General features: G+C 35.6%; 3 protein-coding genes across 4 annotated transcripts; 2 read left to right on the plus strand and 1 right to left on the minus strand.

The window, feature by feature from the left end:
- The first annotated feature begins 1047 nt into the window (after nt 1–1047).
- On the plus strand, nt 1048–3402 carry urp1 (urotensin-related peptide 1). Its single transcript, XM_067457528.1, has 5 exons — nt 1048–1200; nt 1588–1689; nt 1796–1836; nt 2016–2118; nt 3157–3402. Exons 1-5 carry the CDS (start codon nt 1098–1100, stop codon nt 3186–3188), a joined length of 381 nt encoding a protein of 126 aa, XP_067313629.1. The 5' UTR covers nt 1048–1097; the 3' UTR covers nt 3189–3402.
- A 129-nt stretch (nt 3403–3531) lies between these two features.
- Nucleotides 3532–17404, minus strand: clic2 (chloride intracellular channel 2). The gene is made up of 7 exons (XM_067457527.1): nt 17308–17404; nt 11283–11342; nt 8888–8997; nt 7807–7932; nt 7205–7305; nt 4328–4497; nt 3532–4240 (listed from the first exon to the last, which is right to left on the minus strand). The coding sequence occupies exons 2-7, from the start codon at nt 11334–11336 to the stop codon at nt 4082–4084; spliced, it is 720 nt and encodes a 239-aa protein (XP_067313628.1). The 5' UTR covers nt 11337–11342; nt 17308–17404; the 3' UTR covers nt 3532–4081.
- On the plus strand, nt 15071–21390 carry si:ch73-335m24.2 (protein eva-1 homolog C). Of its 2 annotated transcripts, XM_067457525.1 has the most exons (8): nt 15071–15282; nt 16859–17061; nt 17161–17284; nt 17379–17531; nt 17661–17804; nt 17898–17969; nt 19247–19327; nt 19677–21390. In XM_067457525.1, the coding sequence occupies exons 1-8, from the start codon at nt 15189–15191 to the stop codon at nt 20063–20065; spliced, it is 1260 nt and encodes a 419-aa protein (XP_067313626.1). In that variant the 5' UTR covers nt 15071–15188; the 3' UTR covers nt 20066–21390. The 2 variants fall into 2 exon arrangements, with proteins under 2 accessions (XP_067313626.1, XP_067313627.1); XM_067457526.1 differs by lacking the exon at nt 19247–19327 and having other exon boundaries at nt 15072–15282.
- The last annotated feature ends 162 nt before the right edge of the window (nt 21391–21552 follow it).

Here is a 21552-nt window from a genome sequence, read left to right on the forward strand (position 1 = left end):
ATAAAAGAGCATCACAGTCGATTTTATTTGTATTTTTTCACACGTATTTTAGTTAACTAAACCACATTAAGTCAATAAAATAATGTTTTTGAGGAAACATAAAACTCTGCTAAATAATATATGTACACTGATATATGTCAAATCTTGCTTTTCTTTAAAGTATACGCACACACATAAGATGTTCTTTTTGTTTTGTTTCTTTCTGTTTTTGGACACCAAGACGGTGGACGATGAGAGATGTTATACTTTGACCTGCAATTTCAGAGACTCAGGGACGACATAATCCATCACGGCTCTAGGCTGTTTGTTCATTTGGCACAAAACATTTGTGTTGTATTATATACCTTTCACTTTGATAAATACAGCAAAAGAGAAACCAATAGCAATATCCCAAGACGCGTCATCTGGTGCGTAAGAGGGCTTCTTGAGTATTCATGGATTTGCTTTGATATAACAACGATTGATTGTGACAGTATCTAACTTTGAAAACAGATTTATAATTATGCTTCGGCTCGACTTTAAATTAGGAGTGTTTGGTAAATATGTACTAACATTTAAATTAATAATTTGTTACAATTCACTTGTTGTGTAGGCCTATGCGTGTTTTTAACCGATAACTTGTCCCTAACCTTACCCATATTCCAACTCGACAGCAGAAAAAAATGAACACAATATAATAACATACCTAACAATTAATAATTTTTCTTGTAAGTACATTAGTTACAGAGACCCATATAAAGTGTGACCAATGGAACATCAGAGCAATTTACAGATTAAAAATCCTTCGAAATTTGTAAAATGCGTCATGCAATGCAAGATATGAGACATAAAGAATCTGAGGCGGTCACTGATGGGTAGTGAAGAGTAAACATTTGTTAGGGTGTCTGTGCAAGCAGAGATAGGCTCTGTCTGAATTGACAGCACACCCTAATTGTGTCTATGACGAGAGAACATCACGTCAAAACCATTAACACTGGGATGGGGTGACATGAGCGGTATTGATCCCTTCAGGATAGATGGCCTCGGAAGATATAAAACTGAAGATGCCGGCTGGGGCAAGGGCACTGAAGACTGAAGTCACCCGTGATCCTCTCAACATGTTGTCACTGGCACTGCTCTACATTCTGGCCGTGGTTTGCTCTGCGAGGAGAACTCATGCACTGCCTCTATATTCAGACGCGGCGCTGCCACAGCAGGAAGGTAAGACCAACTCTGCTTTTGATAAGTTGGCAAGCTAATTGTGTTTGTTAAAGCTGAACATCGAGCTAAATGTATGATGAAACCCATCCGCAGACTGACTGTACATTTATTAGACATCAGGTTTGAGTGCTTCATGTCTCTTCTGTTTCCATTGTAAATGTTAAAGAGGGAATGGGGAAATGCAGAATAAGGGATATTTGATAAAGACCCATGAGCTTGATATATAATTATGATGTAATTATGAACTTTTAAACATAGACATTGAGCTTGCATATTAACTTAGATATCTGGTTTTGAACAAAGATTTTATTTTTTATTTTAGTTTCCCCTTTGCAATTACATTTCTTTTTCAAATGAGCAAAATCTATATGACATTTTGTTTGGCAGAACTGATTCAGAAACTGATGGCAGAGGTTGAGGAGGGACAAAGTAATGACTTAACAGAGCAAAGGGACATCAAAACCGTGCTCCCTGTCCTGCTCCAGAGAGGTGAGACAGAGACTCTTGGTCTTACTAAATAATATTTATCATGTTATTAGAAAGGATACCATTTCACGTTTTCCTGCAGCCAAGTCATGTTTTTCTGTGTTTCTAGGTACAAAAGAAACTTTGCAGCAAGAGAAAATAAATAACATGGTATGATCACACTCTATGTAATTAATTTACAAATCTTTCTTTCTTTCTTTCTTTCTTTCTTTCTTTCTTTCTTTCTTTCTTTCTTTCTTTCTTTCTTTCTTTCTTTCTTTCTTTCTTTCTTTCTTTCTTTCTTTCTTTCTTTCTTGTGTGATAATGAATCGGTATGTCTGTGTCTTTAGGTGGATGACTTAAAAGCAGTTGTCATAAAACTAGCAGCCGCCGATAACCTGCGTTCTCAAGGCTATCTACGATCTGAGCAAAGCTTGCCCAAAAATAAGAGAGGTGAGCCATCAAACAATTAAAGCAGAGATTCTCATGTAGGGCCAGATTTACTGAACAGGGCAAATGAAAGAACACAGACGCAGCCGTATAATGACCAACAAAATCTACCAATAGCATCGCAAATTGACGTCTGGTTTAAGACATGCTTTTTGGGCAATAAATAATGGCACAAACACCAGAAAACTGAGTAGCGCAAACCCTAGTAAAACACAGTGTATAATTAATTTCTTTTCCCATAAATTTTGCGTCTGAAATGGGAACTCCTACAAATGCAAATGAAATACATTCAGCCACTAAAATAATCCTGTCCACACCTTTTCAGCACAAACCTTTCACTACTTGTCTTTGGTAAATCCTGACAGTAGTTGACGCCAAAAGAGACTGTGTTGGCAAGCCCTTATAAAATATATAGTCAGTTATGGCTTAACGTAAAAACAGTAGAGAAAGATGTGTAATATCAGTGCATTGGGTCCATTCTTTCTGCTGCTGTTTGTGATTTTAATGTTAATCATAATGTTAATCAAACAAGGACAAAGAAAAAAATCATTCACTGCTCTTGAATAAATGACTTGGGTAACTTTGATAAGGATGAATTAATAAGGATGCTTAATTTATACAGTGATGACTGTTCAGTTTTATTTTACATTTGATTACTTTATCAATATACCTGAAAACTAGCCTACTGTTACTTGTCTTTAATAATGGTAGTTAGGCTTTTAGTTTTAGCTGTGGTATTGAAATTATAAAACAAAATTGTCAATGTTTACTTGTAGGCCTATCTAAAAATTTGGTTTCATGGCTGGTAAAAAAAATAAAAAAATAATAATGGCTGTCACCGGACATTGATTGGAAGCTTTGGCAACAAAAAAAATTCAGGCCACACATTTTTTCCTGTGACCAAAAGCAAAAAGAGCCAAGATTTTAGACAATTTTAAAACTGCAAAGCAGATTTAATTCATATAAAGAATATGTCATGACACAGTGGCTTATATATCTTTATTATATTACTAATCAATGTTTTTCTCCTTCTCTTTACAGCCTGTTTTTGGAAATATTGTGTTACAAACTAGGAATTGATCGGCTGAGATGGACTGAGGACCAGCCTGACATCCCTTTATGTACAAACAGCTAAAATGTATGCCTTTGTCCCCCCCCCCCCCCCCCCATAATATATCCATTCAGCTGCCCTTTGACATTGTGAATATTGTTTTATATTTATATATAGTAATCTAACATGAATATGAATGTATTTTTTATCATAAATGAAAACCTAGAACTGCAACTGTAAAATAAAGGTAATACAGATCAGTTGTAATATTTGTGTATTTTTCGTTTTTGAATCCAGTCATCACCATCTTTATCAAAGCTATGGACATGCTTTGACATTTGCAAGAAAAGAACAAGACAAACATGTATCGTATTAATTTTATTTTAAGTAAAATCTGAAAGAAAGCAGTTTAATCTCTTTTATAAACAATCATGATGTCTAACAATGGTGTTTGCGCAACTCGGTACATCCGTCACAATAACCCTTAATACAAAACAACCATTACTAACGCATGACATTTGTGTTTTCAACTCATTTTTACAGATGATTAAAACATATACATTACATATAACCGAATATTCCTTAATGAATGTAAAATACATATATACATTATGCACAAAAACATTACATGCTGTTAAAAGCACAACTCACCTATTGTTCTCAAAATCGTTTGCAAAAGATCCCATGACATGCTAAACTATAAAGCCTCTTTGACACTAGCAGTCACTCAAAAGTATTGGATAATGGGCTCAACAGGCACAATGAAAGCAAACTCTGTGTGTTGTGCCTTTTGTGTTTGCTGTAATATATTTATAACTGTGAACTTCTACTAGGTATGTAGACGCCTTAAAACTTATAAACTGAAATGTTAAACTATTTACACTATTTAAAGATTTCCCCCCATTAATCGGAGGTTCAGTTCCTCTTGGCCACACTCAGATAGGCTTTCTCAATTTCAATGTCAGCTGGACAGGTCTGGCTGAACTCCTCTCTCTCACATGCATTCTGCAGGTAACGCCACACCTCAGTGAACTGAGCAGGAATCTCAAAACTACAGTACTTCCTGGCTGCAACCTACAAAACAAAAACACATTATAATTTGTAAGATTAAATAGCTTTATAGGCCTTTGAGTGTGTCTGTAAACCACAGAGGCGTATCACCTTGATGACGTGCAGCTTTGGTAGCAAGTTGCAGTCTGCCAGTGTCAAGCGGTTGCCATCAAGGAACTTTCTTTTGGATACGCTGATGTTTTGATCTAGCTCATCCTGAAGTGGAGTGTTCAAATATTCATCCAGACGCTTGAACTCTTTCAATAAGGCTTTTTCATGGACTGAGAAATCATATAATAGAAGAAAAGAAAGGAAAATAAAATATAGTGATATACATTATAATGCTGATGTCACAGTGTCTACATACAGGAATATTCAGATATGAATCAGAAAATCATGTTCTGTTGCTCTATTATGTAAGTTGCATAAATGCATTAATTTGAATAAGTTAATATGCCCATTTTTTTCTAAAAAGCAGCTTGAAACAACTACACTGATCATAATAGTGACAATCTCAATAAAACTCCCTGTATCACTCTGCTTGTCTATAACAGTGTTCCCCAACCTTTTTTCAGTCATGGCACCCGTTGAAAATTTTCTAAATTGTGTGACACCCCTCACATACGTTACGCTAGAGGGGTAACGGTACAGATTGCCCACGGTTTGGTTTGTATTGCAGTTTTAGGTTCACTGTTTTGGTACGGTTCGGTATTTGCTATGTTCATGGAAAAAAGGACTACTGTCAAATGAATATAAAGAAAATAAAAAATAAAGTAATCAACTGTAAAATAACTGCATATTTAACTGTTTAAATTGAAGAATAATCCTTATTAAACTTACAAAAGCTATTCAATCAAGAGCAATGAGTGATGTCCTTATCTTTTGTTTGACATTAAAACAGACAATAGTAAAGGCTACTGCCCCTTTAAGACCTAATTCAGGGATATGCGTCTTTCTCGACTGTACAAAGTTCACTTAAAGGGATACTTCACCGCTTTTTCATATTAAACTATGTTATTCCCTTAACTAAAACGAGTTGATACATCCCTCTCTCATCTGAGTGCGTGCACTTAATCTCTCTGACGCGTGGTGACGATCTGATAGCATTTAGTTTAACCCACTATAAGCCCAGGTCATTCACTATGGTACCAAACAGAGATCAAGTTAGAAGCAACCAAACACCTCCATGTTTTCCCTATTTAAATACAGTTACACGAATAGTTGAACGACCTAGTATGGTGACATAAAACAAAACTTGGCGCTTTTCTAAGCGGATTAAAAAGGAGAACTATAATGTATGGCGGAATAGCACTTCTGAGAGTACTTCGACTCTGCGCAGTAAAAAGTCACACCTGAAAAATCTTGTGATGTGAGGGAAGATGTTTCAGGCGTGACTTTTTACTGCGCAGAATTACTGAAGTACTCTCAGAAGTGCTATTCCGCCATACATTATAGTTCTCCTTTTTAATCTCCTTTTAGTTATGTGTGTATGGGCGGGCAGTCGTCCTTGAGGGGCTGCCCGCGGTTTACTTTCGTTTTGTTTATTTATTTTGGAATTAAAGTTTGTTGAACGTTCGCCGGTTCCCGCCTCCTTCCTTCCCATCTACGAACTTTATTACAGTCTATAATACACAGTCAGTGGTGTGTATTTTCATAGACTCTTCCTGCAGGGTACATCATTACACCAGTAGGTGGCGACAAAAATTACTGTCTTTATGAGTCAGAACCAAACCCTATTGTTCTAAAAAAAGCTGCAATATGTAATTTTTCGCCACTAGACGTCTCTTATTCAAAATAAAAGCATAATTTGATAACGCCTTGATTCCACTGAGCTTTTATTGTGCCGCAGACGAGTGCTTACGCTTCTTCTGCTTCTACTGCTGTTTTATCATTATAGACACATTTGAGTGTGTTGAAAGTTATGCTATAATGCTGCTCAGTCCGTTAGCTCGGCGGTAGCCCCATGGACTGGCTGAATGTCTGATGCATATGGCACACTTATCTGGAAACACTTCAGGAGTTTTGAAGTGGTCGTCTTATTTTTTCAGGAAATATTTTTTTAATTTCAACTTAAAATGTCAGGAGATACATTGTTGATGTTAAAAATGCACTTCCAATAAAGTGAGTGTTGGCAAAATAGTTTCTATGTTGAGGCGGCAAGGGTGTTGTCGGCAACTGCTGAATGTAACTAATAAAGTAACTTGTAATCTTACTTAGTTACTTTTAAAACCAAGTAATCACAACACTGATCACACGTCAGTCAAACATACTCTTTCCAGAGTCCAGAGCTAATGCTGTTTGTCCGAAGGTCTGGCTACGCGAGACTAGCTCAACGGCTACCATGAGACACTTGTTACACACTGCAGTAAACTAGATCAATATTAGGCATGGTAAAACATGGTACTCGTGGTAAATCAAGAAAACGAGATTTAACTATGTTGAGCTATATAACAATGATTAGTTTTCTGTAGATGAATGTATTCACACTGTTGAACAACTGTCTAATAAAACCATAAAACAGATAATATATTAAAGCGTCTCGTAAATTCGAGGGTAACTCGGGTATGATGTCATTGAAAGGCGACGCATGGACATGGTCCATGTCCTGGTTAAAATTGCTTATTTCTCTGGATTATATATAACAAAATATATAACATTGTTCTAGTGGTTTTTGGATATTGTAATCCAAAAATCTTACATATTGTGCCTTTCATTTAGAAACTATACAAGTGACTCTCATTATGAATGAGTTAATGCAATGGTTCTGCTTTTTGGAAGTATTTTCGCAATGCGGTGTCTTGTAACTCAAAATTAATTTCTTGAACTCAAACGGTTGTGTAAATACAGTATCACACAATCATGCTGCTTCTGTGTTAATATATATATATATATATATATATATATATATATATATATATATATATATATATATATATATATATATATATATATATATATACATTTAAATGTATAGTTCTTATAACTCACAAGCACTTTTTGGGCTGTTCTTGATAAACGCAGAAAACTTGGCAAAAATGTCAGCACCAACATCAAAAGACTCTTTGTAGCGAGGGCTGAGATGAGGATATCTGAAAGGATAAGAGGAAAATATTTAGGGGCAGTCATTACACAACTAAAAGATAGACATCCAACATTCACATAATAATGCTGACACTCAAAAAACACTTACATTTATCCATGCTACATAATACATGTTAAATAGGCTGTATGTTTTTACTTTTTTTTAAATGTCACAAATATTCTGCCATATAGTATACACATAAGTATAAGGCTCTTATGCTCACCAAGAGTGCATTTATTTTATTTAAAAATACAGTAAAGTCATATTTTAAAATGTTATGTATTCCTGCGATCCCTCTGACTTCATCAGCCATTACTACAGTCTTCATGATCCTTCAGAAATCATTCTAATATGCTGATTTACTGCTCAAGAAAATAGTCTTTGATATTGATGATTCATCACAGCCATATCAGTGTCAGATATTACATAATGAGTTTAGCCATGTGACTTATGACAGAAAAACTGGAATAATGTCTCATTGTGAAAGGTTCTTAGACAAGCACAATACCGAGGAGGGGCGAGTGTGGTCTCCAGGAACTCTTCGATCTTAATGAAGTCAGTCTTCAGCGTGCCATTGTACAGGAGGAAAGGAGGGTTGGTACCTGGTGCTAAATCCTTCAGCTCTTCTGGTTTCCTAAACAACACAGGGTGGAGCAGAGCGGAGGGAGTGTAAACCACAGGGTGTGGACATGGTCAATATGAAGTCACGTATTGTACGAAGAGTCTTTGAATGAGACCTAAAGTGATTAATGCTGCTTTAAAACAGTATTAAGCTCCTATAGCACTCAAAGCACACGGCACACGGATATGGGAGTGTCCTGCTAAATAGATGAAAGCTGTTTGCTTTAGAAGAATTAGATGGGAACAGGGCAATGGGAAAGTTCACACTCCCTCCATCCTGTGTGTAGTACACCCGCTGTACTTTGACCACCCCCGGTGTTATCAAATCCAGTCCATGCTGGTCCGGAATTCCTCAGATTTCACTATTTGTCTAATGAATTCCATTCCATTTGATAGTCCTATCCAGGGCCGGATTTACCTAGTATTCTGACATAGGCCCACTGTTGGTCGGAAACTATGACTACTGCTAGGCTACTTTTCAGGAAATGGAAAAAAACACTGTTTTTAAAAAATGATTAAACCAAATAATGTTGTCAAAGGTGATATTATGGCTTTATAAATGATAATATAGCCTACTTACATGTCATATTAACATTTTACCAAAATCAAGCTCAAATCAAGTTTCTAAGCTTTTGCAGCGAATGTCCTGTTTTTTCTGTCATTAACGGCTGCATCTGAGGCATTAAGATATTGCATCGTATATTACAAAACGATTCTCGAGTAAAGAAAACGTTGTACTTATTCAAACAACCAGTTCTTTATTTATCTTTGCATTGCACGCTCTACTAAAATGTGTACGGCGGGTTGGAGTTATGAGGTTTTACCGACAGTTTGAGGAGCCAAAGGAGTTACGAGGTTTAGTCCATTTTTATACTTTTCATTGGTTAAAAATGTGCAAGCCCTGCAGACAGACTTGAATGGTGACAAATATTCATTATTGAGAATATGAAAAAAGACATGATGCTTACTTCCTCATGTCAACAGTGGTTACTGTAAACTTGACTCCTTTCAGCCAAAGAACCATGAAGAGTCTCTGGCAGAAGGGACAGTTCCCCACATTTTCTCCATCATGACCCGCCTTGAGACAAAAAAGAGAAATTCATGGTAAGTATTAAAGTTTCACAGACAAGACACTAGGTTACATAAACAGAGAAACGCACATTATATATTTCCTTAACCCTCGTGCTCTGTTAAAAAAATATTGTACTTTATGATTTATGATCCTAGAGACCCTGGCCTGTATATTAATAAAATATTAATAATACATTTGAAATGTACCTTTATTTTCTTTCCATATGTTTTTCTGACTTAGGGACAAAAGGGATAGTTCCCCCCAAAAATCAAGTCTGTTGTTTACATTTACATTTAATCATTTAGCAGACGCTTTTATCCAAAGCGACTTACAAAAAAGAGGAGAGCAATAGAGGCAACGAAACAAACAAGACCAACAACTTGTAAGAGCTTTAAGTAGCCTCAGTTAATTAAGCACAGTACACAAACAATGTTTTTTTTTTTTTTTTTTTGATAAACAAACAAAATTGAATGGATAGTTAAGTGCTATTCTTTATTGGTCAGGTGCAATTGGAAAAGATGTGTCTTAAGATGTTTTTTAAAAATGGCTACAGAGTCGGCAGCACTAATTGAGATCGGCAGGTCATTCCACCAGGTGGGAACGGTCCAGGAAAATGTTGTCATTTACTCATCCTCATGTTCCATACGTGTATGAGTGAATGATGACAGAATGTACATCTTTTGGGGGAGCTACCCTTTTAATGAAAACCCAGTAGATGCAGAAACTGAACCCATCTGTTATATCATATGATCAGATTGAGGAAAATAAAGTGTGAAGTTTCAGGAACCTGATATTTTAATGGTTATATTATTTGCTAGAAAACTGGAAACACAAAGCAGTTACTACTCTGTAATATACTATAATATTTATATTAAAAAAGTACAGTATCCATTAAGTTCACATACATTTCTTTTAACCCTAAATCACAAGGCAGTGCAACGCATCATTCAAAATACACCCAAAACACCCGAGGAAAAATAAGTATGGAAAATTCCTTCTTATTAACAAAGTATTGGGCTCTATATATGGGCCGTCATGGTTTCCTTAGTAGCCTAAGGAAACCAGGTTTGTGTTTACATGATGTTTCAGAATGCTGCTTTCTGAAAAACTTGAAGAAACATTTTCGTAAACAGCTTTTTCTTTTCTTTTTTAGATATCCTCTCAGATCTCCAGCGGTCTATTATTATTATTAGTTTATTTTAAATAAATATGTCCCTCCCTTCAAAAAGAATAGGACATAAATAGTCCATGTATTGTGTGGGTGTGGGAGCTTGATCCAAAGAAATGAGCGCTTGACCCAAAGAAAAGGAAAAGCAGGAATTGTCTAGAAGATAGAGATAACAGATCTGAACAATGCCTCTACCACCCATAATGTTCATCTTTTAAAATAAAAACAAAAAGGCCTGCACTATAAATAACTTCTGCATGACCATCTACAAAGCTTTGATGATCTTAAGGTCACTGCACATCCATATTCTACTCATCTAGTCTGTGAACTGTAGCTCAGCTGGTAAGGCATGACATCGGCAATGTCAAAGTATAGGACCTACAGGAAACATAAGCGTGTTTACGGGTGTGACGACAGAAGGATCCAAGGGCTGTAAGTGTGTCAGTGTGTGTGTGCATGTGTGGTGATAAGATGATTCCAGTGATGTATGAGTGTCTGTTCTGATAAACAGAAGCGTAAACGCGAACAGTTGCATATAAAACATAATATCCAGTCTATGGTACTGCGTGTGTTAACTGAATTGACTGTATACACCCAAATCAAACTCTGAATCATGGTGCCCAAATGGAGACATTCCCTGACAAAAACCACTGAGCACAGAATATCTTGGTTCATGTCTTTGTACAACTAAATAATTTTTTCTCCCCCAAAACAAATGTATTGTTTTCTTAGCCAGTTGTGAAGTAGAATATAGTCTATTTTCCTGTCTATCAGTAAAAAACACACACTCCTAGCCTATAATAGGCTGAAAATGAGAGGCAAACGGTACATAAGTACGACAATTTGATCAAAAGTTAAAATAATTGAGTTTAACGTCAGTATTCCGAGTGAGGATTACATAATGTTGAACTTGATACATATTCAGATTAGGGGTTTAGTAATTTTTTTTTTTACTTACTGTTGTCGATAATATAAAATAATTGTTATTATAATTATATTTTCATTTTCTATTTGTTTTCATATTTAAATTATTTGTATATTTGATCCTACTTTATTAGAATTAAAATCTTTCACTTGGAAAAAGAGTATCTGACCAACTCAAACTTGTAAAAGTTGAACTGACCTTTATGAAGAGCTCAATTCGTGGTTCTTTATCTGAGTCTTGTCTGAGTGCCATTATTTCCTGCAGAAAAAAAACTCCTTTACTAAGTCCAGATGTCCGTGAAAAATGATTCCACAAATCAACCAGAAGATCCACAAAAGACTTGTACACAGCTGTAATGTGTGCAAATGTTCCCAGATGAAAGTTAGTCTGACTCCTGCTGTCTGCTTTCTCCCTCCAGCAACACACTTTAAGCCAGGAGGGAGGGAGGCTAGAGAGGATGGGCGTGACCCTAACTATATAACTGTGCTGCCAGGCTGTGTCAGAGAGCTCAAAAATAGCTTTTCATTTTATCCAGTACGCATTTACACTCAGGAGAAACGTCACAGTGCTATCTCAGACGTGAAGCAGGGGCCACATTCCATTCATGGTGGTAACACCTCTACCTCTTAGCCTGCTAACTTTCCCCTCTCCCATATGTTCACTCACAATGTGCCCCTTTCAGCTCTGTAATAGCGAAGTTGTATTACAAATCCACTTATTTTAAAGATATTTAATTGCTCTCGCATGTCAGACAACAAAGTGAAGGTTTCTCTTCTCCTTTTCAGTCATTTTTCTAATGGCTGGAATTCTGACTCATTCTACTGTCTACATTTCTCCGGAATTTTTTTAACTTCCAGTAACCTTTCAAAACGAAAACTTTTTTCCAAAAATGAAACTCAAAAGCACAAGTGAGCTAAATCTCTTAGGGGACATTTGGGGATTTCCAAATGAAATAATTGTTGTCCTCAATTGTAAATGTTTTGTCTATTTTTTTTTTAATTATTATCTAAAATACAGTTTTCTGGTGGAAATAGGGTGTGCGTTAGGGGTTGTCTATAGTATTTATAGAACATATAAAACATAAGTATTGCTAAGATACACATTTGTGTGTGTGTGTGTGTGTGTGTGTGTGTGTGTGTGTGTGTGTGTGTGTGTGTGTGTGTGTGTGTGTGTGTGTGTGTGTGTGTGTGTGTGTGTGTGTGTGTGTGTGTGAGATCATTCTCAAGGGAGGGGTTCTCTTAAACAAATAGTTCCCCTCATTCCCTGTATGCAGTCATGTTGAGTCAGAGGAAACAATTCCGTCATCATCGTGGCTTCCCCTTATAACTTAGCATATTAACCTGGAAAGGCTCTTAGAACAACTTATAACATAAAATTAATCTCTTACACCAACTTAGATTATAAAATTATTGCTGTAGCCGGCGCTATAAAGCAGACATTTTAATGACACAATGTCTTACAGAATTGTTTTCACCCCCTTAAGAGTTTCATTTCCTCATTCAGCGCACAGATGTTGTATAAAGGGGTTTATTGCATAATTCTGGGGAATTTACAATAGTTTGAAACAATGTTAACATAAAAAACAGACACATCATTGCTACATGAAAAAAGAAACCAAAGAAAGCAAGTAGTTGTTTTGACCTTTCCTCAAAGACTTGGTTGTAGACACTTTAAAAGCGACAGTTCACCTAAAAATAAGAATAGTCTGAAACCCGTATGACTTACTTTCTTTGCATAAAGTCCAAACTGTGGAAGTGAATGACCAAGTCTTGTCAAGCTAAAATTTGAAAGCATTATTTTTTAGTAATATACATCAGTTTACAAGTAAGGGCTATTTAAATGGTGGAGCTTGTCAGCCCTAGCCTAGAAATCTAGACGCACCCTAGCGGCAGCAAATCTAATCTGCCCGCGAGTGTCGTCTAGCAACTCTCAATACCCTTCTGGGCTGTAAACGCCAAAATCTGGTCGGGCCAATCACATCGTGTATAGAGCCGGTGGGCGGGGCTTAACATAATGACGACGGCCAGCTTTGAGAAAAGAACAAAGAACGGCACTGAAGTCATTCTTAAAAAGGGAAGATGTGTTCTGAGTTTTGCCGACCGGATACGGTGAATGTTTAATCTATCAAAGAGCTCCGTTTCACCTTCATTGCTCTGGTTGGTGTAGCGCTATCCTATCGCGTGCAGAGGGAGTTTGAAAGACAACCGTTTATCCCGCCCTTCGGATTGAGCCCTGTCTATGGTGAGCTTCCAGACCAAACATCTTGATGTGGGTCTGGCTTGTCAGGCTATGTCAGCCCATGGTTTCTATAAAACGTGCATTTTTTGGAAGAGAGCAGCTCAGACATTTTTTTACTTCATATCTTCTTTGGTGTTCCATAAAAGACAGAAAAGGTTTTCAATGATAACAAAATGTTTATTTTATGTTGAACTATCCCTTTAAGTATAAAAGGCTGATGATTCTACTGTTTATATACATAGCAAGAGCCTGACATGGAAACTCCTAACAAACCCTGGAAATTAAGCGAGTTCCACTTTGGCTAGCACAGGAAATGAGCCATCAGCCATGCCAGTGTACTCCTTCAGAACCAACAGGACACTATGAGTAACAGAGCAGTGAGCCTAGCTTCTCTTTCCTGTTAACATACTGCACCACTGCACAGAATATACTACAAACAACAAATCACCATGGAGATGATGAGCTGTAACGGTGCAAGACTGTAAGACTCTAATCTGATGCCACTGCTGAAATCACTAAGCAAACATGGTAAAGGTCAGCATGTTATGTTGCAGAATTTGTCACCATACATAGACACAGCTCTAATTTAAATCACAAACATTCCTCTCAGGCACTAGACCGATATCATATGTGGGGGTGGAACGTTCTTTAACTTGGGGAGGGTGATTGTATTGGCAAAATGCTGAGAAAGCTCAATGGTCAGCACGTTTGAATAACATACTGTCCTTATAGAGATAGCAGATCGACACAAGACTCATACTTAACAGCTGTGTATATAGTGGCAATAGAGTTGCTTCTCTTATAGTATTTCTGGAATAGAGAAAAATGTGATAACTAACCACTGACCTCCCTTTTCCTCAGGCTGAGAGAGGAAGCACTTATCATAAGATGATAGGCTATCTACAGGACATCCAGCAGCTGGGAACACACACAAAGCTTGGAAAATCCTTGTATTATCTCCCTTAAACAGGACCCCAAATGTTGATCATGCAGACCCACGTCTAACATTCTATATCAACACAATCAAGGGAAACAAAATCGTCAAGCTCAGCAAAGATCATTTCTTGTTTTTAAGTTTTTATTACTGAAATGGAGAAATGGAGAGAAATCTGATTTATTGCATGACTCTTTACACATACAATGCAAGTCTTATTCAGTATTTATCTTGTTTTCCAGGCAAAAATATCTAAACATCCTTAAATCAAGATCAACACAAAAAAATACAAATAAATTATAGACGTCTCCAGAAATGTTTCTTATTATGATCAGTTGAAAATAGTTAATAGTCTTAATATTTTAGTGTAAAGCATACAAACTGCAATTATTCGAAATTCAAAACTTTTGTCTATTAATAATACATTTAGATAGACAAGATAGATTATATATATATATATATATATATATATATATATATATATATATATATATAGAATATATATATATATATATATATATATATATATATATATATATATATATATATATATATATATATATATATATATATATAAAACTATCAGGTTAATTAGTTTTAAAGATTTGATTTTTACTTTAAACAAGACTAAAATACTGATTAAGAAAGTGATTTTTTTATATATTATCATCAGTGTGGCTACTTATTAAACAGAGGTGTGAACTTTGTCACCTCAAAAAGCCCTTTTGGTAAATAAATGGAAAACAAGCATGAAATAGTCCAATGAGACAAATGTGTGTCAGTGTCAGTGCTGTTGAAAGAACACTTGTTCTCCACTCAGCACAATGCCAGCATTGACCCTTTTCTCCTGGTCAAAAGTCAGAGGGCAGTAAACAGCCACACACCTTCTCCTAGTTAAAAACCACAGAGGTTCGTAATGTGCGTTGTGCACTATGTCTCTATGGAGCTCTTGTTGGTCCTGGTGTTTCCTCTCATTCGTCCTATCTGTCAACACAAGGCAACCCTCATCGGCTCCAGATTTCTCTGGTAAGTGTTTTCCTCTAATTTTGTGGCTATGATAGAGGAAATACAGCATGCAGTCTTAGAGCTAACCTCGCAAAGGAAAGAGAACATTTTGTCTTTTACACAGTCCTTGTCAACAATCTGTAGAGCATCAGCTTAAGAGATGGGTGTCCCTTCCTCCTCCATTGTTTGAGCACAATCCATATAGGAAGGCAAAGCAACATTAACCCATTCTGAACCAAAGTCAAACATTTTGTGTTGAAACTATCGGTTAAAGACGTGTATATGTTATACTGGGGGCAATAAACACGAATTTATTATAAAAAATATACTAAAATACACTAATCCACAAATATAATGCCAACAGCACTGTTTATATATCATACTTCTGCAAAAAGTCATAAAAATGTATTCATGCATTTCATATTTTGATTACTTCAGGCATTAAAGTGACACCTTGTTTCAATTGTTTATGACTGTCTCCTCTACAAAACATAATAGCTTCAAGAGTGATAAATAGCTAAGAAAGGCTCATTGTGCTTATTTGTGAGTGTGTCTGTGCCTGGCACTGCATAACAGAGCTCTACAGATGCAGAATGGCCTATAGAGAGATAAAGAGAGGTACAGGCCAGACATTGCCCTTGATCCTGTTTCTTCTCACTGAGTACTCGTGGATATGGTCCAACTTTATGAACATAACAATGCTTGAAACCGGAGCTTTGTGGAAAAGTGGAGGATTAAAAAGAGAAAAATGCACCTCGGGAGGGAAATGTTCAACATGTTTCCCTCATTTATGTTCTCCACTTTATAAATTGTAAATCCCAAACCTGTAGCACAGTGAACAGGAAGATCTCTGACTGGTTGTTCCTGACCTCTGCCTCTCTCTTTCACTGCAGTTATTTATTTTTATTTTCTGATAAAGTTATTTGAAAGATACAACATTTTCAATTTTCAAAAGAAACTGTGCAATGAATCAATAGAAGCTTAACTTGAAATGTAAAACAAGTTTAAATATAAAGCACTTATGATTGTCTATAGATCATTATTTATAATCACCAAGAGTTTTATTTTTATTTTATAACAAACATGTGCTTAAACATTGAAATATAATAAAACTTGGCCATCAATAAATTATTTTATTTTATTTACAATGTCCCTTCCCAAATCACTACAATTTATGATTAATACATTGTTATTAATGACCGCATAGGCCCGCCCAAGGGAAAAATGATTAACATTTTTTTTTACTTTATTCATTCGTTTTCCTGTCCTGTGTTCTGACCGCACCAGTTAGAAATCTGTTATTGTATTAATGTATTTTTAAGATTAAAACCACACTTGTATTAGAAACCTGAGAAGAGCTTTCTATACATAGTCATGTTAACCACACCTTGCAATTGCAAGATTAGATAAGTGAGGGAGTTGGTTTGTCCATTGTCATATTGGTGGATTTGCTCTATAAGTGTACAATTGTGATCTGCAATGCCATTGTGTAATGGTTTTTCTAAATGCATTTACAATGCATTGTTTGTATTCTTAGCAACATTGATTCTCAACTGATGTAAGCCAATTTAGCATATCAGTCTATTTCCCCCCTTAGATTACCTCCACAGGATCCTGAAGAACCACACTGCCCATGCCTGTGATGGTGAGACGCTGTCCATCAGATGCCCTACTAGAACATCTGTGGCTGTCCTCTCAGCATTTTATGGACGTCGTGTCCCGAGTCCATATCTATGCCCATATGCAAACCCAAACATAACAGAGGAAAACACTGACTGTATATCAACTACAGCCATTCAGGTATCATTAATCTGCATTTACTCGTTTTTTTATTCTAAATCTCCTATAAAACTCATAATGATTGATGAATTTCAGTCAGAATATGTTTTTTATGGTCAGAAAGTGATGTCTGAGTGCCAGGATCAACGGGAGTGTCAGATTCCTGTGGTGAGTCCAGTGTTTGGTCAAGATCCCTGCCCTGAAACCAGCAAATACATCATTGTCTCCTACAAGTGCAAGCCTGGTAAGAGTAAGACACCTACCTACCTGTATATTTTTTGTCTCATTTTAGCGATATGGTAACCAAGCTGGACATCAATGATTTTTCTTCTTCACAGAGCATCATCGCTCGAGAACGGTGTGTGAGAATGAGCGGCTGAAGCTGGCCTGTAAGAATGACACGGTTCTGGCCATCTATTCAGCCACGTTCGGCCACCTGGAGCACGACAGTCTTGAGTGCCCTCAAGAGGCTAAAACCAAAACGGACATAGGTCTCTGAGAATAAAATAACACACTTCTCCCATCTAGTGGGGATGTTTTGCTACAACAGCAGAGACAGTAAATATGTGTTCAAATTAATTTGATGAGATTAATTTGCTAAAAAGCCTTTTTCCTGTTAGAGTGCGTTTCTCCGTCAGCCTTGAGGAGGGTGTCAAGGAAGTGTCATGGCAGGACGAATTGCTCTGTGTTGGCTGATGCACAAGGTTTTGGAGACCCCTGTTTCCCTGGCACCAGAAAGCACTTGCGAGTTTCCTTCACCTGCGGTGAGTTTCAAGAGGCTTGGAAAAAGTCACCTTATTCATTACTTTTGAAGCAGCCATGAAAATAATTTCTTTGTTTGTGTTCATTCATTTAAGTACCACGTTATCTACTGGAAGATGTTGGACGTGGGAACACAGATCCTTTCTTGCTCTCTGACTATACGCATGGTAAGAAAAATATGTATTGCGTATTAGGCCTATCTTCATTGCTAAGCTAATTTTTATTTTAATAAAACGGCTTGTATTAAAAAGATAATTTTAACATAGCCTAATAACTGCAACTCATTCCATGTTGTGAGTACTGGAAATAAAAATATGACAGGAATACAACTCCCATGTACCTTGCAAAATGCTAATAATTTTCAAAAAATAAGAGTATTTTTGTAATTGATTATCAAGTTCCGTTACCTGGATGATCCATGACTGTATTTCTGTTTTGTGATCATCCAGGTTCTGCACATTCTCTTGTTTTCTAGAATATTCTGCATATTTCAATCCTTTCCAGGGACTCTGGTTTTGACATCCACCTTTTCACACTAAGGACTCATACACAACTATTGCAAAAGGTGTAAACTGAAAACATTGATGCTAAAGAAGTAAAGATGCATTAACAGTCAAACGTAGACATTTTTTTAATGGGATCATTATTTTAATAGTGTTGGGTGTAATACATGAGGCGGAAATGTAAAGTAAGGGATTATTACTCTCTTATTTTTTGTGTAGTTTAATTAGTTACTTCTGATGTAATTGCTTCAAATATTGTATAAACTATATAACAATTATAAACAATAGTTAAAAAAAAAAAAAAAAAAACAATAGTAGATTTAACATCCAAATGTAACATCTAATGTTAATGTTCTCTCTTTAAATCTTTTGTCCAGTTCAAGAATAATGTATGCAATTTTATAGCATATCATTTTTTTTTAACTAATTAAAAGAGCAGTTTCATGTCTGTCCTTGTATTGTTTAACTGGTCGAGGTTGAAATGGGATTAAGAAAGTAATTCAATACTTTTTAGAGAGTAATTAGTACAGTAATCTAATTACACTATTGAAGATATAATTATTATAATGACTAACTTAGAGTAACTACCAAAATATGTAGAGTAACTTACCCAAAACTGAAATTCAGCTATTATTTTGTCTTGTGAGCTATATATCTAAATATATGTGAAAGAGCATTTTCAGGGATACTGAATTAAAAAAAAAAAAAAAAAATATATATATATATATATATATATATATATATATATATATATATATATATATATATATATATATATATATATATTATCCTTCTTATTTTGTTAAAAAATTATTAATATTTTGCTGATTTGTTCAAGGTGTATGAATAATTTTGACCACAATATGACAAACTGCCAGTCATTGATTGTTGGCGGTCCTGCTGACTGCGGGATCCAAACCCCTCCTTTTCCCCCTTCACAGGAGGGTGGTATACTGGCCCCGGTGTGTCCAGACCACAAAACATTTTCACCAACTCTCTGGAAATCTTTTCCCAGATCCAGGGTATGTTAGAAGTGTGGCCTGATTCCAGAATGTTGAGATGATTTGATGCCATTTTAATGTAGCATTTGCTTTTCTTTTTGTGAGTGTGTTTGTTTTTATTTCTCAAATGCAAACATACATTGTATATACAGTACATGTACCAGTAATAACATGAATATAATACTAAAAACTAAATCAATTCAAAAACAACTAATCTTTCTTTGTGGTTTTCTAACATCAGCAGTCAGCAATGCTTTCTAATTAATTTAATTTATTCTCCTATTCATTGTTCAATGTATTGTTTATTACATTTTCAATGTTCATTTAATTTATTTTCTTCATCTTGGCCTCTCTTTTCCATTTCCCCAAGGTCTTCCGGAGACAGTGGCTTTATACTTTGTCTCTGGTATATGTGCTGGTCTGTTCTTCATGCTGTGTTTGTTCGGTCTCAAATCCACCCTTATTAGAGATCTGAAAGACTTGGCGTCTGAGCTAGGAGATGAGCTAAAGTCCTCCCACAGGTCACAGGGAGGACTAATAGAGGATTTTGATGATGATGATGCCTCCTTGCGTACTTCTTTTCGTAACCTAACACGCTCTTATCGCACGCCAGACGTGTTCAACCAAGAGATGATAATGACAGTGGTGATGGAGGACAGAAGGGATGAGGACAAACCTGAGATCCCAAATGGAGACATCTGGCCCCATATCAACTCCAGCCCTTATGCCATGCACAAAATCAAAACCTCCTCTGCCTGATACTGATGTCCTCTGGATATCTGATTGTTGACTGTTTTCTTTAATAAAACAAACACTAATCATACTATTTAACATGAATGATATCCAAGATTAGATTGTCTGGATCTTAAATGTGTAACAAGAATGACATCTGTAACTTTATCAAGCCCACCTGCTTGTGTTTTTATAGACTGTATTTATATATATACAATTTAATTTGTGTATAATTCACTGTTTATAACTGGTTTATTAAACAAGTGGGGATGTAATTCAGTCATCTGATTTCTTTGGCTGTTGTGTACATAATATATTAGCGTGCTTATCAAATGCAGCCAACCAGGTGGACTTGGTTGAAAAATCTTTAATCTAAAACCTGGTTGTGTTGAAATAAAAGGCTACACTGTAAAAAATTATATGTTCAATAAGTTATGACAACATATGTTTTTACATTGTTTTAACTCATCAAAGTAAGTTAAGAAATGTTAAACTTGTTTTTATTAGTTATTCAAGATGTAACTCATTTTTTCAAGTAAGTTTAACATAATTTAAGTTGAAATAACTTAAACATCCAAGTCGATTGTACTGCAAAAGTTCAAAATTTGCCTTGTTTTTACAGTGTACTGGGGACTTGACAAATAAACAGTAAAAAAAGCTCTTTCTTTTTTAAACACCATTTTTGAAGAAAAATGCATATGGTATAGTGTGAAATCTGATGTTTGACAAAATATATGGGGTAACTATAACTTTGTCAATTCTTTCACTGTTTTTTATTTTATTTTTTTATTACTAATATGTTCTATGGTGTGAAATATAGCAACAATTAAGAATATGGTGTTGGACCAAAGGACAACAAAAATTAATGCTTTTATAGCTGTTCCAGAAAAAATATATATTTCAATAATTCTAAGACTAAAACTTGCATTTGTGGCTTCAGTAACATGGCCTTGAATTGGGTCCTTCAACGAATTAAACTTTTCATTGGAATTGCCCGATTTAAAATCAGGATATTGTGTCACACCGGAGGGCATGGTTTTCAGAGACAAAATGTAGGCCTATCAAGTTCCTACGCTTGTAGAAATGTGTAGGTGAAAAAAAGATTGTAATTTACTAAAATAGACACTTGTACAATTATGCCTTTGGTATTTATTAACATTTGTATGCTTTTTTTTGTTGGATAAAAGTTGTAATTTACTGAACCATGCCACACCATAGCACAATTTTGAGATTTGGCTCAAACATTAAAAAAATTAAAGCTGTTTTTATATCAATAGAACAGGTCTATGAAAGAAAAATAAATGTGTAACCATTTACTGCATTTTAAATGATTACAATACTAATTATATTAATTTGTATCTTGTGTGACAGTGAAAATTGCGTCACATCAATACCCCTGCTACACTTTCAAGTTGCAACACGTTGTTTATTCTTCTAATCTTAAGAAAACCTTTGATAGGCTATTTGAGATTTATACTTCATGAAGCAACAACCCTCTGATTAAATGAGGGCAT

The sequence above is a fragment of the Pseudorasbora parva genome, chromosome 11, assembly GCF_024679245.1.
Source record: "Pseudorasbora parva isolate DD20220531a chromosome 11, ASM2467924v1, whole genome shotgun sequence".
In the NCBI taxonomy this organism is placed as follows: domain Eukaryota; kingdom Metazoa; phylum Chordata; class Actinopteri; order Cypriniformes; family Gobionidae; genus Pseudorasbora; species Pseudorasbora parva.

Excerpts from the sequence above, each read along its gene's own strand:
- urp1 (XM_067457528.1), top strand. The coding sequence starts at position 1,098 with ATGTTGTCACTGGCACTGCTCTACATTCTGGCCGTGGTTTGCTCTGCG. Across the intron at positions 1,201-1,587 it reads GGCGCTGCCACAGCAGGAAG|AACTGATTCAGAAACTGATG; the intron begins GTAAGACCAACT and ends TTTGTTTGGCAG. Across the intron at positions 2,119-3,156 it reads CTTGCCCAAAAATAAGAGAG|CCTGTTTTTGGAAATATTGT; the intron begins GTGAGCCATCAA and ends TTCTCTTTACAG.
- clic2 (XM_067457527.1), bottom strand. The coding sequence starts at position 11,336 with ATGGCACTCAGACAAGACTCAGATAAAGAACCACGAATTGAGCTCTTC. Across the intron at positions 7,306-7,806 it reads ACCACACTCGCCCCTCCTCG|ATATCCTCATCTCAGCCCTC; the intron begins GTATTGTGCTTG and ends TTATCCTTTCAG. Across the intron at positions 4,498-7,204 it reads GAACAGCCCAAAAAGTGCTT|TCCATGAAAAAGCCTTATTG; the intron begins GTGAGTTATAAG and ends ATGATTTCTCAG.
- si:ch73-335m24.2 (XM_067457525.1), top strand. The coding sequence starts at position 15,189 with ATGTCTCTATGGAGCTCTTGTTGGTCCTGGTGTTTCCTCTCATTCGTC. Across the intron at positions 17,532-17,660 it reads TAAAACCAAAACGGACATAG|AGTGCGTTTCTCCGTCAGCC; the intron begins GTCTCTGAGAAT and ends TTTTCCTGTTAG. Across the intron at positions 17,805-17,897 it reads GCGAGTTTCCTTCACCTGCG|TACCACGTTATCTACTGGAA; the intron begins GTGAGTTTCAAG and ends CATTCATTTAAG.